This window comes from Crassostrea angulata, chromosome 5 (genome assembly GCF_025612915.1).
Source record: "Crassostrea angulata isolate pt1a10 chromosome 5, ASM2561291v2, whole genome shotgun sequence".
In the NCBI taxonomy this organism is placed as follows: Eukaryota; Metazoa; Mollusca; class Bivalvia; order Ostreida; family Ostreidae; genus Magallana; species Magallana angulata.
In genome coordinates, this window is record NC_069115.1 from 6,096,214 (window position 1) to 6,116,271 (window position 20,058).

At 33.3% G+C, this 20,058-nt stretch overlaps 1 protein-coding gene across 1 annotated transcript in view; it reads left to right on the top strand.

The window, feature by feature from the left end:
• The first annotated feature begins 3,369 nt into the window (after positions 1-3,369).
• LOC128185839 (fibrinogen beta chain-like) overlaps positions 3,370-20,058 on the top strand; it is a 53,777-nt gene continuing 37,088 nt past the window's right edge. Inside the window, exons 1-4 of the mRNA XM_052855510.1 lie at positions 3,370-3,685; positions 9,479-9,627; positions 10,118-10,214; positions 11,076-11,252. Coding sequence (XP_052711470.1) covers positions 3,370-3,685; positions 9,479-9,627; positions 10,118-10,214; positions 11,076-11,252 — 739 coding nt within the window. The remainder of the gene's footprint in view (positions 3,686-9,478; positions 9,628-10,117; positions 10,215-11,075; positions 11,253-20,058) is intronic.

A 20,058-nucleotide genomic window follows, 5' to 3' on the forward strand; every position in this document is an offset into this window, starting at 1 on the left:
TGTTTCATTACAGTAACTCTTTCCAGAATCTACCGGGTTTTCTGTTTCTGACGTGAATACACTGCTGAAGAATTCTGCAAGAATTTCTGCTTTCTCAGAGTCTGTTGTAGCAACGAAGGGAGTTCTGTTGACTTCAGTGTGTAGCTCTGATATGCCAGATACGGATTTGGGTTTTGAGTTCACATACTTCCAAAAGTTTTACAATTAGACTTTGCAGCTTCAGCAATTTCTCTTTCCCTCATTTTTCGTTCCTTTCTCGTTACTGTTTTTACCTTGTTCCTCGCTTTACAGTAATCTCTGTAGTGTTTACTGTCTCTAGTTTCCATATAACGGGTCCACAGTCTGTGTTTCCTTCTAATACAATTTCTAGTATCATTTGATAGCGGCATCTTTCCTTCTTTTTTTTTTTACCTCGTTTGCTCTTTGGGATACAGGTGTCCATTGATTTCAGTAGTCTCTCCATGAATATGTCTATCATATCCACAGTACACTTCCCACTCAAAAGCTTTCGCCAATCAGATTCTAATTCATTCCTAAGCTTATCATAGTCGCCTTTAAAATAATTGTATTTCTCACTTATGATAGATTCATAGTCAATGTAACATCTATAGTCAAATTTAAGAATACAGTGGTCACTGGAGCCGAGTGGATTGTCAAATATAATTTTAGATACCCGATTTTTATCATTCACAAGTATAAGGTCGAGGACTGACGGTTCCTGGTTTACTCGATATCTTGTAGGTTTATCAACCAACTGATCAAAGTAACAATCCCGAATACATTCAATTAACTTTATGTCTATTTCATCTTTTACTCTCCAGTCTGCCCAATCAAGTTTAGGGAAGTTGAAGTCTCCAGTTATTAAAATATGACTGAACCTATCCTCTAGTTTACTGGCTTGGTTTAGTAATTTTTGTTAAACCACTGTTAATAATAAACTAGGCTAATTAAACTTAGATCTTAGATGCATCGTAATGTTTTCTTACATGCAATTGAAATGCAGTCCTGGTTGACTAGGTATTATCCGGATTTCATTAATACCATGCCAGCAAACAAACTACTATTTTGCATTTCCATTAATGTGTACTGTCGTGTGGCCAGTTTACGCCCAGTACAATGTCTCACCAATGCATTGTTACATCATTTTATCCACAAATAAAATTACATACGATAAATGACGTAACATTGCACTGGCGGGAAATGGTACTTGGCAAGAACTAGTTGAACGCCAGTAGTTTCTTTGTGGCAATGCACTTTAACAAAAGTTACACCCTTTGAAAAAATGTACAAAGTTTATTAAAATGTGGGCCCAAATTAATCTCCATTTCAAAAAGTGCGTTAATAATTACCAAGTGAACCCACCTGGACAAAAAATATTTTTTGAAAATAAAAATTCCAAGTATTACATGTACGACCATAGCCTGCACATTTTTATATTGCCTTAATAATGCCGAACTCCACGAAGCAATAGGATTATTTTTATTCAAAGCGCGTTAACTTGATTTCAAAGACCGGGTCTGGGGTATAAATAGCAGTCAATGAGGAAAATGGAAGTTTATATTTCTTGCCCCTGTCCACATCAAAGAAGAAATTTCTAAATATACACTTTAATCAGCAAAAACAATAAATAAATTTTGTCATACAACTTAAGTAAACTGAAAGGTATCTCTAGATAGTAAATAAGTTATTATTGATGCATCACTACTTAGGAAATTCTTATTAAAAATTAGCAGTCGAGAAATTTAAATTTCCTCTAATTGATTAAGAGATGAGAAATCGGCATTTTGTTTACATTCTAGCCGGAAATGCCTAGTGGTAAATGGCGGGACAGCTTGTCTTACCTCAAAACTAAATAACACTTAGTAATCCTTCTTAATTGATTTATTACTGTATCATCACTGGTAATCATAAACAAAGAGAAAGAACACACACTTGTGTAACGATGGAGAGTCAGTCCTGCAGTTTTACTCTCAAGTTCCCTTATCTGTTTACGCATGGGGCCAAATTTAAACTTGAGCTTGTAATGTACTACAGTGAACTACAGTGTGTAACCTTAAGATTTGATTTAATAAATTATATTTACATTCTACTGTGTTTTTCCATTAAATTCTGTGACGTTCAAATGCCTCTAAATGCAACAAGTAGTCAAAGGTCAAATTGACTAGTTTTCTTATGACGTTACAAACGTTGAACGCTGTAAACTGCAACGTCACAAGCGAAAATCAAAGTTCACGCTTGTGGCTGTTACTGTGGCTCTTCCATTTATATTAACTTACCCTTAGGATAAGATCATAATTTTAAGGTATAATTCACATTTGCAGACAAGGCAATAACTTAAAAAATGTAAATATAAGCATTAAATCATGATTTTTTGAAGTATACACTCTCATAACTGCCGCGGTGTGTGCATAACGCGCGTTACTCAATTTGTATGCACACACCGCGGCAGTTATGAGAGTGTATACTTCAAAAAATCATGATTCAATGCTATAGTATGTGAATAATTTTTTCAAATATTTCTAATAATCAAAGATAAGGCCCATATTGAGAATCATCAGGTAAATATAGTTTTTCCTCCCTGGAACTCTTTCACATTTTCAGATTTGGAGGCTGATTTATTGACATTTGGCGGTAGGGATTCCCCTTTGTGTCAGAACTCATGTGCATTAGCCTATTCGACCTAACGCACATTGTTGTTCATAAGATTTATTCTGACAATTGAATCGATTGTTTGTTTTGTTTTTTGAAGTTTAAAGTATTTTCCAAATAATTACATGTATGTGAAGAAACGATGCTTACTATGATAGATGTTTTATCAAAGCTCTAGATAATAAAAACAAAACAACATGCTTGTATTGGCAGTGCTCAATTAAGAAGTACATGCATGTTTAGATGCTTATAACTTAAAGTACGAAAGTCAGGAAAAAGAACTATGCTCACCGTTTCATTATTAAATGACCCTGAAGATTATGAAGTTCTCTGATCATCACGTGATTCTGGTATGTAGCTATCTATTAATAAATTCTTGTTGCATTGTTATCAATTTGGAGGAGGGGCCTGCTTCCTAATGTATGCTTAATTGCCGTCTGTGTTAATATTCAACTAGGTCAGCCCCGGTCTTTAAATTTACCAATGTGCAGAAGGCGTTTTCACCAATAGACACACTACACTTTGTTTATATGTTGTGAAATCATTAAAAAGCTACATTAATGTTCGTTAAAATTACCTCATTAATTTAAATGATATATCCATTACGTTGGATTTAGTTGGTGCTAGTTAGAGCAAATACAGACTTCAGTGTAGACTGGGTTCCACGATTACTTGAAAAGCTGAATTGAAATAATATAAAACAGTTATATTAGGGAAATCATGACACCCGTCCTCGATGGACTATGTTTGCTGTTTTCGTTTCTGTCGATATCCGAGGCCGTGATGTGCCAACAATATAGAGTAAATCTTGAGGTTGACAACAAAGTATCTCAACAGGCACCTTCGGAAAACTTACACAATGTTTCCTTCGCGACTTGTTCACGTTCGTGTATAAAGGGATGCGAATGTTTTAGCTTTAACACTCAGTCAAATATGTGCAGACTTTATATGTATAGCAGCTCATGTGATCCCTCTAATATGACGGTCAGCGAAGCCGGGTGGAGATCATACACAATTTATGAAACAAAACCACCAGGTAGGACATTAGTATATCTTGTATTTATTTCAGTATATCATAAATGTGCAATAATAAGTACATATTTTTTGAACACCTTGATTCTTATCAAACAGTCTGTTCAAAGTTTATTTATTTCATTTTGAATTGTTTTTCTTTTTTACGCTAATGTGTCATTATGTCTAATGGTCAAATCTATCAATCATTTTTTTATAAATATCAAAAACAATAATATTTTAAATGAGTGTATTAATCTTGTGTAACGTATACATGTAATTGATTACATGTACTGTAAAACAATGTTAACAATTATATACCAAAGGTTTCATAAAAAATCTATTAAAATTTGATATGCAACAATTTTGGGAAAAAATATCACACTAGCTAGACGTATACATCTTACATTTATTGTCAATGTTTGGACACTGGCAACATTTTTGATTGATACAAATATATCACTGCTTAGTTATTTTACTTTAAAATCAAATATTCAGTTAAAGAAGAGTTCACTACACTATGCAAAATACCTTACAAATAAATGAAGATCTTAATGCATTATACATTCTTGGTTTCATAAAATTGAATAAAATACATTAAAGCAATGCCGAAATTTGCTTTAGGTAAAAATGTATAAAAATGTTTATTTAAAAAGAATAGAATTCAAATTGTCACCTAAATATATATTTGTCATCTGGAGTCGCGAAACGTGATAAGATAAATGGCTGAATTAAAATTTATAAATGGACACATTTTGATCAATCAGGAAGACATTTAAAAAAAAACCCGCAATAGTTTATATGGGAACTTGTTTAGAAGAACATTCGTAGTGAAATAATTTATATTTTTGAATAATTTTAAATGATATCAGCAACTTTATATTTTCAGTTACTCGCTATAATAAGCTATAAAATATTAATCTAGAATTACATATGGTATAAATATAATAATGTGCATATCTCAGGATATCGTACCGATTTATGGAATATAGCTGAAATTACTTATATACCTCTGGGAATTTTAGTGCCGTATTTCAATATAAAGGTACATGAAATATTAAAGCATAGTAAGTTTTAGTAAAAAATCATTTTTCCAGTTGGTACATATACAATGCTTCAGTTCGGCATTTTAATTAAGTAACCAAAAGTTGTGTCATTTGTTGATTTATAACCGCGTTACGGAGCTTACAATTTGTCGCAATGTAAACAAAGTTTTTTTTAACATTTTGAATGCTGAAGTAAAAATTCTACTTTTAAGCCTAAAATGAATGTGTTAAACGTAATGAAATGTTTATGTATGCTTAAAATGAATAGCAAGATTGACAAATCAGATTGAAACCGATTTTTACTGGTATATCGAACCATTGTAAACAAAAACAGCGCATGCGTTGTAGCAACCTCTAATGATAGACCGTCCACTAATGATATACTGTTGCATTAGTGGTCAGAATGTTGACCACTGATGATATAATTTAATCATTAACAAACAATTTAACCATCCGCTAATGATATAATTTTAGATTTATATCATTAGAGGTCAAAAACCGTAACCTCTAATGATATGAAAAAAAAAATGAAAAATAAGTACTACCTTGACCACTAATGATACACATTTGCAAACATTTTCAATTGCATCAATTGATGGATTTGCAACCTTAACTATTTAAGAAACTATGAAAAAGATCAGCTACGTTATATACATTTTTCGTTCACATTCTCAAAGAAGGTGTTGATACTGACGCCGATCGCTCTAAAGTAATCAATCGACTGCCAACTTCACGCCTGATCAAGGTAATTAGCGAATTAAAATTGACGTCCGAGTTAATAAATGAAAATTTGAACCCCCGTTGTTAACTCGTACGGCACTTAAGATTCAGATTCGAATATTTTATTAAAAAGAGATAAAAATAAATTTAAAATAAAAATCAATTTAAGAAATTATAAAAAAAAAGTGATTTAGTAATAAAAGGTAGTAAAGGAAACTAATAACTGAAAGAGGTGCAGTTGACAGATTTGATGAAATTACTATGTGGGTGTCAGGTGATGTATGGCTATGAGACGTTCATTTTAGTGAAGTCCATTTGTTTGTTCATGCCATCAGGTCTGAATGATTTGAGTCTGTGCATCCAGAACTTTTCCTTGCTTTTCCTATCTGTGTCTGTTCAATGAGGATTATGGTCAATAACAATACTGTCATGTCTTCCCATTTGTGGCCACATGTATTAAAATGTTCCCCGACGGGCTCCTTGAGTTTTTAGCTCACCTGAACCGAAGGTTCAAGTGAGCTTTTCTGATCACCCGTTGTCCGTCGTCCGTCCGTCCGTCCGTCCGTCTGTCCGTCCGTCTGTAAACTTTTAACATTTTCAACTTCTTCTCAAAAACCACTGGGCCAAATTTAACCAAATTTGGTACAAAGCATCCTTATGGAAGGGGGATTATAAATTGTTAAAATAAAGGGCACAGCCCTTTTCAAAAGGGAGATAATTGCGAAACAGTAAGTATAGGGTGCATGTCTTTAAAAATCTTCTTCTCAAGAACCACAGCACCAGAAATGCCAATATTTACACAAAAGCTTGTATATATAGTGAAGATTCTAAATTGTAAAAATCGTGACCCTCGGACCAAAACTGGGGCCCCAGGCGGGGTTCAAAAGTTAACATAGAAAAACATAGGAAAATGTTTAAAAAATCTTCTTCTCAAGAACCACTGCACCAGAAATGCCAATATTTACACAAAAGCTTGTATATATAGTGAAGATTCTAAATTGTAAAAATCGTGACCCTCGGACCAAAACTGGGGCCCCAGGCGGGGTTCAAAGTTTAACATAGAAATACATAAGAAAATGTTTAAAAAATCTTCTTCTCAAGAACCACTTCACCAAAAATGCCAATATTTACACAAAAGCTTGTATATATAGTGAAGATTTTGAATTGTAAAAATCGTGACCCTCGGACCAAAACTGGGGCCCCAGGCGGGGTTCAAAGTTTAACATAGGAAAATGTTTAAAAAATCTTCTTCTCAAGAACCACTGCACAAAAATGCCAATATTTACACAAAAGCTTGTATATATAGTGAAGATTCTAAATTGTAAAAATCGTGACCCTCGGACCAAAACTGGGGCCCCAGGCGGGGTTCAAAGTTTAACATAGAAATACATAGGAAAATGTTTAAAAAATCTTCTTCTCAAGAACCACTGCACCAGAAATGCCAATATTTACACAAAAGCTTGTATGTATAGTGAAGATTCTAAATTGTAGAAATCATGACCCTCGGACCAAAACTGGGGCCCCAGGCGGGGTTCAAAGTTTAACATAGAACTACATATGAAAAATGTTTAAAAAATCTTCTTCTCAAGAACCACTTCACCAAAAATGCCAATACATACACAAAAGGTTGTTTATATAGTGAAGATTGTAAAAATCGTGACCCCCGAACAAAAAGTGGGGCCCTAGTAGGGGTTTAGATTTTAACATATATAGGAAAATGTTTTAAAATCTTCTTCTCAAGAACTATAGTGCAACTGTTTGTGATATTACAATGCATACATGTACATCCTTAAATAGTGTAGATTCAAAAAAATGTAACTCCCGGACAATTGATGGGCACCAAAAGGGGTTCAAAATTTAAACATTTTAAAAAACATACAGAAAAAGTTTAAAAATTTTCTTCTCAAGAACTACAATGTTTTAGTTTGTGGAATTTCTATGCATGCATCCTTCACTGACGTAGATTCCTAATTGGTAAAATCATGACCCCTGGACCAATACTGGAGCCCCAAGATGGGGTCAAAGTTTATTATAGAAATATAAAGGTAACATGTTAAAAAATCTTCTTCTCGAGAACTACAATGCTTCAATTTGTGAGATTACTATCATGCATACAACCTTGGATAATGAAGGTTCGACAGTTTTAAAATAGTGACCCCTGGACTAATACTAGGGACCCAAGATGGGTTTAAAGTTAAATGTAGAAGTACCGGTATATATGGAAAATGTTTAAAAATCTTCTTTTCGAGAACTACAATGCATCAATTTGTCAGATAACTACGTAAGCACCCTCAAATAGAGTAGATTCGAAATTTTAAAAGCCGTGACCTCAATCTAATACTGGGGCCCCAAGAGGTGTTCAAAGTATAGCATAGAAATATTGAGGGAAAATGTTGAAAAATCTTTTTCTAGGGAACTATAATGTTTCAGCTTGTGAGATAACTATGCAAGCATTCTTAAATAATGTAGATTCCAAATAATTAAAACTTTAGCACTGGACTAATACTGTGGCCCCAAGAGGGGTTCAAAGTTTAACATAGAAAGATATATTGAAAATGTTTTTAAAAAGTTTTTCTCGAGAACTATAATGCTACAGTTTGTGAGATTGCTATGCAAGAATCCTCAAATTGTGTAAACTCTAATGTAGTGGAACCAAGAGTTATCTTTCTTGATGTTCTGTACAGTCTGAGAGTTATTCCTCTTGAAGTGGAACTCTTCTACGTTCAGTTTTTCAGGTTGTGTACATGTACGTGCGGTCCCACCGCAACTTGCTACACATTTTCATCCCTACGTTACTATTTATGTTGTTTAAGCCAACCATAAACCTCGGACCATAACTAGGTCTCAGAAAGGGGTTCAATGTTTAAAATAGAAAAAGCGTATGCTACGAAATGTAATGTTACAAGGAACTGCTGTTCAGGTGAGCGATGTGGCCCATGGGCCTCTTGTTTGTCTTTATGGTAGAGCGGTGGTTATTGATCCTTCTGCGGAGGTCACATGTTTCACCAACGTATTGCTTAGAGCAGACTTTGCAACTGATGAGATAGATGCAGTTGTCTCTGCGGCAAGAAGTGTTGCCAAATATCTTGTAGGTGCGACCCGTGATGGGGCTTTTAAAACTGTCCGATAAAAACATTTAAAGAAAAGCAATTTCACGATCTTAAAAATTATTGTAAAACTTCGAAAATTGAGACCAACTGTCGTGAAATTAATACCCGGGGTCATTTTTCAACAGCTTGAAAAATGTATTTCAAACCTCTTATGACATCGACACGTTGAAAATTGACCTTGTCAAAAAAAATGACTCCGACTTCAGAGTTTTGAACAGAAGTGTAACTTGTTCTTTACAGTCTAACTGTACATGTATGTACTTTGAAGTTTCAAATTCAAAACTATAATTCTTTCATAGTGTCCGCTATATTTGCCGACTTTTATGATTTGACATTTGTCTGTAGCAAGTAAATACTTATATTATCTTTTTATGTATTTACTTTGCTTTACTATGCAATAACATGAACGTTATAACACACACACACACACACACACACACACACACACACACACACACACACACACACACACACACACACACACACATATATATATATATATATATATATATATATATATATATATATATATATATATATATGACAGACAATGTTATCATTTATTCATTCAAAGAGGCTAGGCTAATTGAATACGTCGATATTTAATAACTGTCGGCGGTCAGGTCTTTTATTAATAGTAACAAGCAGTAGAAGATCAATTGAGAATGAGATGATGATTAGATGAAGACATTAAGAACACATACTTTATTTTATTAATTTACATATACTGATCATTTTATATATACAATCACACGCAAAATCAACACTTCCACAATATAATAACATTGATCCTTCATATGATAAAAAAGAAAACAAAAGTCATGTATATTACATTCAATTCCATAGAAATCTCAATATTATGATTATTGACTAATGATAAAATTTGTTCTTCTTTTATCTATTTTCACATGTTTTATAGTTTACGAGTTTGTTTTTAAATAGAGGCATTACCACTGGACTGCAAGTCACTATACATTAACGGGAAAAAAAAATCCGGAGTGTACACTATTTACCCTTGGGAGAGGTCTGACCCTAATTACCGTCCTGTCAAGGTCTACTGTGATATGGAGACAGAGGGGGGAGGATGGACGGTCAGTATATAATAAGAAAATCAGTGCTTTACAATAAAACAGAAAGAAATATTAAATGACACTGACTTTGGCTTTGCATGAATTACATAAATGACAACACATTATTTTATAAAATAAACAACAACGGTAAAATATGTTCTGCCAGTCATTAAAAAGAAAATATATTCCGTACGTGGCATTGGTCTTTTGTTTTTTGTATAGTCTATACACATTACACTTTAAAAGAGGTGTTCATTATAAGCATATAACCAATATCTATCTTATTTATATTTAATGATATTTCTACTCGATAAAATCAACTATTAAATATTGAAAGCATGATATATTTCATTTATTTTCATTTGACGCACCAAGTACCCGTGTTTTAAGTCTTTATCCGTTACAATTTATCATTTGAAATGTTTTACTCTGAATATAATAAACAAAGTTAACACTAAAAAGACACTATTATTCACTGTAAAACAGAGAAATAAGTTAATTATTTTTGCAGGCAATACAAAGACGAGTTAACGGAGAAGAAAGCTTTTATCGGAGTTGGACGGAGTACAAACTCGGATTTGGATCACCTAATAATGACTACTGGATTGGTAAAGAAAATATATTCCATTTGATCGCGTAGTAGACATTATTGTCACAGTATATACAAACGACTAAATTTATATTAATGCAGTGATAGGTAAAAACTGATTCCTGAATTCAAGCAACAGATATTGTTTTTTAAGAAGCTTGTAAAGTGTCAACATTTGTTTTCAGTAGTCTAAGTTCAATTAATTTTTGCAGATTGTTTATTGTTTGCATGCAGTCGGAGATGCAAACGTAAATTGCGTTTGTATGGCACCAACAAGAGCATCTGGGTTGATACTAGTTGATCTTTATACAAACTAAAATAAATTTACAGTTTATCTGTATCAACTGTACAGTTTATCTGTATCTTGCTCGTACGTAAGTATTTATCATTTTAGGAAACGATGCCATACATCAGCTAACAAATGGACGAAATTTGTCACTGCGAGTCACAATTACGCCGATGAACGGTGGTTCTGTATCTTTCAAGATGTATCATCAGTTTTACGTTTTTGGCGAGGACCTGAACTATACACTTCAGCTTGCAGTGCCTGGAGATGGAAATTTAGGTAAATCAAATAACTGACTTTTTTAATAAGGCCTGGAAATTCCTTCGTTTATAAGCTGAACTTCGAAGAAACAACTTTTTGAAATATTTTTTTATATAGAAAAGTAAAACATAGAAATGGAAAGTGTTATTTTAATTTTTAGAGAAGCAACAATATTCTAAAATAAGTTTGACAATTAGGGATATCTTCAACAAAATGTATAATAGTTTTAAAAAATTGTCTTTATATTTTTTAGCCGATTGTCTGCTATATCATGTCAATTATAAGCCTACAGAAGTTTGATTGCTAATTAATACATTATCTTGTCTATTTTAGATGATGTTATGTTATATATTGGCGGTTACAGGCTAACAGGAATGCAGTTTAGTACCTTCGATGTCGACAATGACAAGAGTTCTGGTCACTGTGCAGCTCATTTTTCTGGGGGCTGGTGGTTCAATAGTTGTTATGATGCCTATCTCAACGGTCCTTGGCTCTCAAATGACTGGTATCGTCCTTGGTATTCACAATATGAAAGAGGAACATACGTGAATGGAACATCAATGTTGATAAAATAACTTCAAAGTCAAGAATAAATATCAGCAAACAACATACCTGCCCTTAATCTTAAAATTGCATTGATGCTTATTTTCTATATACAAACTTGCTTTGAAGTAAACGGCCAAATTTTGTTTTCTTTGAAATTTAAAGGATCATATTATTTTGTCTTTTGGCCACTTATATCAACAATTACGTACCACAAGAATGGAATTTATACTGTTCAAGTAAGTGACTGTAAGATGAACATTTTTGCGTCGGTATCATAACAAACATTTTTCTCATTGTTTCTGTTTTGAACCGGTTTTGTTGAAACATGTCTTTAAAAAAGAATTTCTTATGCCGGATAAATAATTCACAATAGTAGCTTTTCTTGTTTATATCATAAGCGCACTGTACAATTGTATAGTCTTACTGTATCAATTCTAAATTGTTTTCTTAAATGCATCGAATAGTTTTCAAGTTTCTTAGAGTATCTGTTATGTCTCAATAAATTTTTGATATGTACATAATCTGTATGCCATAAAGTTTCCACATACAGTTATGATCCAGTGATAAACCGTCACTTCTATTGGCTAAATCTTATTTCACATATCTCTGTGATTTACTATTTCACGTATCTCTGTGATTTACTATTTCACTTATCTCTGTGATTTACTATTTCACGTATCTCTGTGATTTATTTTGAACGGTTTACCTGGATCTTAAATAAACTATCTGTTCTATTGCATCATCATTGAAGAGCCGGTAATGTACATCTTTACGGAAAAAAATTTCAGATTATACAATGACAGCTAAAAGAGCATTAAGAAATAAAATTCAAGACATATGTTTATTTCATAGGAATGGTTAATTATAGAAAAAAAAGAAGATCCGAAAATAGCATTCACTAAAAAAAAGTTGCATCTCTTTCACGATTCATCAATCATCCGCTTTGGATTAAATACGTTGTTTTTAAATACGCTGGCTACGCTGTACGATTGTAGTTGAAATTTGATGGGAAATTCAAATTGTAAATCGAAAGCGAAATTTGATGGGAAATTCAAATTGTAAATCGAAAGAGAAATCGCTTCTTGTAATCAAACCTTCATAAAACTATTAAATCATTCACGGTAATAAACAGTATCTGAAATCTGAAAACAAATTGAAACTTACATAAGGTCATCTTAAAGAGATTAAGACACGATTTGATTATAAAATATTAAAACAATTCTTCCATTTGTTATGTTAAGAATGGTAGCATGGGTATTTTAAATCAATTTTTAATCAATCAAATGTTGGTTTCTTCTGTTGATAATATTATTTATGAACACGTTGAATCAGTTTACCTAGTTTGCCACAAGTCATTGTGTCAAAGTAATAGTAATTCCATACTGAACATTATTTGCAAATAAATATGAGACTAGAGCTTTGTTCAATAACAATGATTTCTTACTTCTGCATCTCTCTTATAACTTGACTTAAAACGTTCAAATTTTGGTCAATCATTCAAGATGCGCAAGTCAACCATTTTATACATAAAACATAAAACATAAAATCTAAAATCGTGTTCAGGTCCCTTTAAGATTTTATTTAATTTCAAGAAAACAAACACATCTGACATTATTGTAAATCAATATTTCTTGATTAGAGAGTTTTAGATATCGAACATTTTCTGGTTTAATGATGATATTGACTTTTGATAAAATATATGCAGCATTAAATAAGCTTTTAAACAACCCCTCACCTGTATACATTTTAAAGAACAGTCACATAGAAAGTTAGAAAGAAATGAAAACTGCTTTGAATATATCACCTTTTCTCTGACACTATCAATTGGCATTTTGGGTAAACGAAAATGCTGAAGAAAATCAAGAAAATGTTTTTGTGTTACTGGAACTATCACGTTAAGATATTCTTTTGAAACGGACCGCATTTTTTTTAAATTTCTTTTTAAACAACAGTCCCATAGGCCCGAAGGTCACCTTAGTACTATTAACGGTGCGTTCCTGGTTTTCGCATATTTTGGAAATTAGGTACAGAATCATAGGTATGAACTGTGTTTTGATAACGGTTATAGTGTACTTTTTATCTAAAAATTCTAAAATGAATTTTGTGTATAATGTAACTTCATAAGATTTAAAATATTCAAATACTTTCATTTTTTTTTTTAAATTCGTTTTGATTATAAAGTAATATTGGCATATTCAGCTACTGAAGTACACCTGTAGTGGAACCAAAAGTTATCTTTCTTGATGTTGTACTGTACAGTCTGAGAGTTATTCCTCTTTATGTTGAACTGTTCTATGTTCAGTTTTTCACACTGTGTACGTGCGGCCCCGCTGCAGTGCTACACATTTTTTTCCTAACATATTTCCATGTTTCATTCTTGTCCCCTCAAATTGTAAGTATCATATGTATTTAGATATATGAAATACTCATTTTATTTGTTGTTCTTGCCATGACATGTTTATAAAAGCAAACATAAAGCACCCTGGTAATGACTGTAACTGTAATAGGTTGTAGGCGCCATATATTCTCGTGTTTACCTATGTTGATGTTAAACATATAAGGATACCTTCATCATTTATATGATTTACTGGTTATTAATTAAGTACACAGCACACCTAGAAAGTGTGAATTCTATGTTTATAGTTTTCAAATAAGTTTTTCCTTTTTTTACTTAAATTCCATAATTTCCTTCGGGCTACTGTTTCAATACTGGGTGCACATTTTGGAATTCGGCTATTTTGATAATTGTCAAATTATTTCTTATGACAACTATGATATATATACATATATGATTTAAATGCAGTATTGTGGGAATTGTTAAAATGTCAGTTTGCATATTATTCCATGTATTCATAAATTGTTTATAATTTGTTTCAGCACTTTACCATCAGATCTTCATGTATCTGCATTTAATAAAGATTCCATATTGAGTATTGGTTATACTTGCTGTTTTTCAAACAATACATGTATAACACCAGACACTAGCTACTTGCACTTATGAATTTTTACTCGAAATGGGATGCACAGAAAATGGCAGTGGTAATTGTTAAAAATATATATATTAAAAATAACCATTCAAAATTCATGACGCATCAAACTTTCATATGACATAAAATGGTTACACTATATAAAATATTGATACATTAAATTTTCCTTGCTTTTTGTGGCTTTGAACCTAAGTATCTAACTAAAATGGAGCAATACGTATGATACAGTCTATAACATTTAAGTTATAATCTCATCTCGAAGAATTCGCGTTCTGCACACATTTTTATACTAGATTTTCAAATTTGTTAAAAACAGGAACAAATCCTTTAAAACAACAGCATTAGGTTACCCAAGTGACTGAAGCGACCTAAAAATACATGTTCACTATATGGGTATATAGTGACCCTGCAGCTAGGTACAAACAGGCATGGGAAAATGACTTTTTTCATAAAGGAAAAGCATGGGACAAAAACTTTTTTTAGCATTAAGTACCCATGGGACAAACGCTTTTTGAAAATGAGTCGACTAAATAACAAAATTATTACATTAAACATATTTTCTTTTTCAAAGAAAATAATCTTTTTAAAAATTTATTCAAGAGTGAGTTACTCCCCTTGTTATCCGAAACTGTCACTTGTTACCTATAACATACCTTTAAATCACACTTACATTCTCTGAAATGATATCGTGTCCTAAAATTAGAAAGCTTGAGCAATTCTGCGTAAAAGGATGCCTTATATTGCCAATTCCATTGAGGTTTAAGAAAAATACGGCCATTTAAATGAACCAACCATTTGAACTTTTCTTTATTTAAATTAACATAGATTCATAGGGCTCTCCTTCAGTAAAACCTAATTACTAAGTCTTTTTATATCAATTGTTGTTCAACCCTTCTTTGATAAGAAACCTTATTCAGTACTACATACATCTACATGATATTTTTATGATAAAATCATCACTTTACCTAAAAATACCCTTACATGTATACGCACCCCCTATCTGCAGATTTTCACACAAAAAAAACATTAATTTGAAACATTTACTTAATATTATGAAATTTGTGGCAATCTCTTGTCATTTCTCAAATATATATTTGAAATAATCATCACTGATGCTAGCAATTACTCATTTTTGGTAAATTGAATGATTTGTAGCATTTTTAAAATCACAAATAGATTTGCTGTCCTGCATGAGGTTTGTTGGGGAAAAACAACCAATCATATTTAGTGAGCATCATATCTACCAGTACATATATTCTGGTTTCTAGTCTCCTTTTGTCAAACCATGCTGAAACAGTTAGACTTACAAGTGTGATGCCTTCCGTAACTTAAAAAAAATTCAAACACACCCGGGTAAATTGAGATGGATGAGAATTCCATGAGAAATTCACATGTGTTTCTAAATTTTTTTCTGCACATACTAGCATACAATAAAAAGATATTGATTCTTGTTCATTTCAAAATAAGTAATCACAGTAGATGTTGTTTGTAGGTCAAATGTACATTTACATATCCTACATTTATTGTTAATAAAGACAATTGGAAAGGGGGTCTTTTTCATGTAAAAACATCTTAAATATCACTTTTAGACCGCTGGGGGCATGAACTTGGATATTTAGAGACTTTATTTACTATTGAAGCTGCATTTATCTACATATTTTAGCTACATTTGAAAGAGAATATTCCTTTCAAAAAAATGGGGTTATATTTTTCAGGTTGGTTAATGTCATTTCATAGAATCAAAAAGCAAAATTGCTGCAAATTGATAAATTTAATGATTAAATTGTTTAAAACTGTTTCAAAGTATTTACTCTTATTTCAGTAATTAACTTAAGCCTATTAATTGAAATCCATACCTTCTATGCCAATTTACTCAAGTTGTGACCATTCTATATGCATTTAACAGGGAGTTATTCCCTTCCATGTACATTCACTGTACTTATAGTGTATAAAAATAATTGTTTACATTGTACTTCTTCTAATTTTGGTTGCTACAGTCTCCTGAATATGAAGATGCATATTCATGGGTCAGTAACCTTTTTTTAAGCCTACAGGCTACACATATTTTTTTTCAAAGTGAAAGTCATGGGACAGGTCAATTTTTTTAATAGATATTTTTTTGTACGTCTTCCATCATAGTGATAAATTTTGCCTGGTTCCTAATATTATAAGTATAAAATATTTTATAAAATATCGATGACTGTAAATTATCTGGTGTTTTAATAGAAATTATAACTAAAAAAACACAGACCATCTCTTGTCTTAAGTGACATGCCACTAATTTCACATGAGGAAAGACCAAAAACTCTTTTTTTTTTAAATTGTTATCCAGTTTTAAAGAAATTATGCCCCTCAAAGCAAAGGACAGCAGCCCGTAAACGGTTGTTTAGATTTCGAATATGTTCAATATGCCGATGCCGTACAGAAGTCTGACGCTCATCCCTAGACATTTGATCAAAAAGGAAAATCACCCTGTTGGAAATATACTTGAAATAAGCATATTTCATTTTCTTCTAAGGAAATGATATAATAATACGATTTAACTAATCAGAGTTAAATCCAATTATCAAAGGGAGATCATGTTTAGATTTTATCATATTTACATTTTATTTTATTATCAACTCATAAATCTCGGCACATATTTCACAACTATTATTCCCACAATAACCTGTTTCTCCTGGTATTAGCCTTACCATCGGCCTTAAATGTTGGGCTATTAGCCAAACCTGTGACGTCATTCTGTACTTGCATCAGTCATCCTTCAAAAAATTCAAGAGGTAAGACGTGTTTTTGTTTCAGGTTCTATCCATTTTGTAATGATAATAGTTATGCCGTCGTTTTTTGTAATTTATTTTGTTACGAAAAATTCGAATAATTTTTTTTAATTCTCTTTCAATCGCCGATGACAATTTAAAGCTTAGATTTTTATGGATTTAATCTGTTCGTGATACGGCACATGTAGCCATTGCTTCAAAATAAAACGCAGCACACGTAGCAATTGCTCGATCGTGCACGTGTTTTCAAAAACCTCGGACGATTATTTTGTTTTATCTTACAAAATATATACATGTATGTGTTGATTTATATATATATATATTTTTAATGAGTAAACTATGCCAAAGAGGAAAGCTCGAGAGGCCCCACCTGCGCGTCGCAACAGACAGCTCTGATGGTCCCCAGCGTAGTGTGAATCTGGTTGATCTATCTGGTCCGCAGCATAGTTTGAATATAGTTGATTTGTCCACCTCACCTAACCTAGATAGGGAAACCGTGTTAACCCAAAAGCAACCAGCAGCGCTAAACAGGGAGCAGTTGGACGAGGTGACACGGGCAGTGATTGCCGCCATGTCTAGTAGGGCAGAGACCTCTCATCCCCAGAACGAGATGACCCATGATGCATCCGTAGAGTATCTAAGTACTGGCATTCTACCTACACTAGCCATAAGTAACAATCAAAAGTCTCATGTGCAAAGTTACCATAATGACCTTGGCCACAATGTTTCGAATAATCTCAAGCTAAAATTAGCTAACGGCGAGTATGTTAACTTGGGGTATTTAGTCGATCGCACTAATGAATCTGATCCTAATGACGATACAAAATATTTCTCTATGCAAGGTGGCAACATTACCTTTTCGTCCAAATACAAACCCAAGGTTATTACAGATATTCAGGTATGGACTGATGCATTTCTAGTTTATGCCTCAAAATATGTCCTAGCACAACCAGAGTGCAGTACAGCTTTATTCAAGTATATGCATACTATCAGGCTAGGGGCTAGTCGTGCAAAAGCTCTCGGCTGGAGAGATTATGACATACAATTCTGTTTGAAAAAAGAATGTAATCCAAATATGACATTTGCTGTTGTTGATCAAGAGTTGTGGCTTATATATATGTACAGCCCTCCGGCTGTTCAAGAGTCTGTGACACAAAACACCCCCCCCCCCCCCTAGATGTTATGAATCCAATTATAAAGGTCAATGCAACAAAAGTGTGTATGTCAATACAAGCAAGGTGCATTTTGTGTTCTTTAAATCACCCCTATATCAAATGCAGACGCAGTTCAGGTTTTGATTCAACTTACAGGCCAAACAGCATTTTAACGTCCTGGCGCCCTCAGTTACCTAGAATGCAGTCAACCACGTCCGCCTATGCTACACCTGCCCTACCTCAGCGTCCCAGAGCCCCCCAAGCAACTCACCAATTTAGACCTTAGCAGCATTGCGCACTCTCCGGTTAATGTTCTAAACTTAAGTAAATATCTCGCTCACTATCCGGATCAACTAGCTGCTTTTGAATTATAACAGGGTTTTCAATATGGGTTTAAGCTTGGTTACCAGGGTCCACGAGTTGCATCAGTTGCTAAAAACCTTTATCTTTGTACAGTTTGCAGTGCGAAGCTATGCAGTCCGTCAACAAGGAGCTAATTTTGTGGAGGGTTGCGGGCCCCTTTGTGTTTTCACAACTTCCTAATCTAAGGTTGTCACCGGTGGGCATGGTGCCTAAAAATGATGGCTCATTTCGACTCATTCACCACTTATCATACCATTTATGATTTAGTGTTAATTACTTTATTGACAAAAGTTAGTGTTCATGATTAGTCAAATATTCCTCTTTTAATGAAGCCCTTTGTATGTTAGCTTATCTGGGCCCCGAGGCACAAATAGCTCGCCTTGATATTAAAAGTGCCTTTAGATTGTTACCGATTCACAAGTCTGATTTTGAGTTGTTGGGTTTTAAGATACACGACATGATTTTTATTGACAAGTGTTTACCATTTGGCTGCTCTGTTAGCTGTGTTAGGTTTGAGAAATTTTTAACTATTTTAGAATGGGTATTTAGGGACAGGTCAGGATGTGGCAACATAGTGCATTATTTAGCTGATTTTTTAATAGCTTGAAAAGCTGGATCACAGGACTGTGCCGATAGGAGTCCCATTAGCTGAAGACAAAACTCTTGGTCCCGCAAACTGTCAAGTGTACCTTGGCTTAGAAATTAACACATCTAGTATGACTGTTAAGATCCCCTTGGACAAAAACGCAAAGTTATTTTACTAGAACTTCAATAATAAACTGAGTTGCTGAACGTCTGTATTCGTGCTATCACAGATGTTAGAAGGATGTTTGATGCATCCTGTGGGCTGTCGCGTCCTTATCACAGGCGTAGAGTTACTGAGGATATGAGAAGGGATATTGACACTTGGTTAATGTTTCTTGGAAATTTCAATGGAGTTACATCATATAGATTGGTCAGTTGGTCAAATGATTTTGATCCCCAGTTATATAAAGGTAGTGCAGGTATTGCTGATTTGGGATGCGGGGCAATTTTCGGTCATCATTGGGCATACTTGGATTGGCCTGACATTTGAAATGCATCGGATATCTTCTCAGACAACATTTTTGGAGCTAGTTCCTATAACTATGGCTTTTGCAATTTGGGGCAGCAATCTGTCTGGTAAAAGATTAATAATTCATACTGAAAATGAAGCCTTAGTTTCAATTCTCAATTTAAATACCTCAAAGTCCAAAAGAGTCATGCATTTGCTTAGGCAATTAGTTTTGCAAGGTCTGATGCTTAATATTCAGTTCAAGGCTAAGCATATAGCAGGGATATACAATGTTCAAACATCTTCTCTTTCCCGACAGCAATGGAATCGATTCAAGGCCAGTTTTCCAGGAGCAAACATCCAGCTATCAGCAATTCCTGCATCATTTCTGCTCATGATTTACAGCTTAGATCCCAGGAGCTTCTAAGTAATGCTTTGTCAAACAATAACTACAAACTA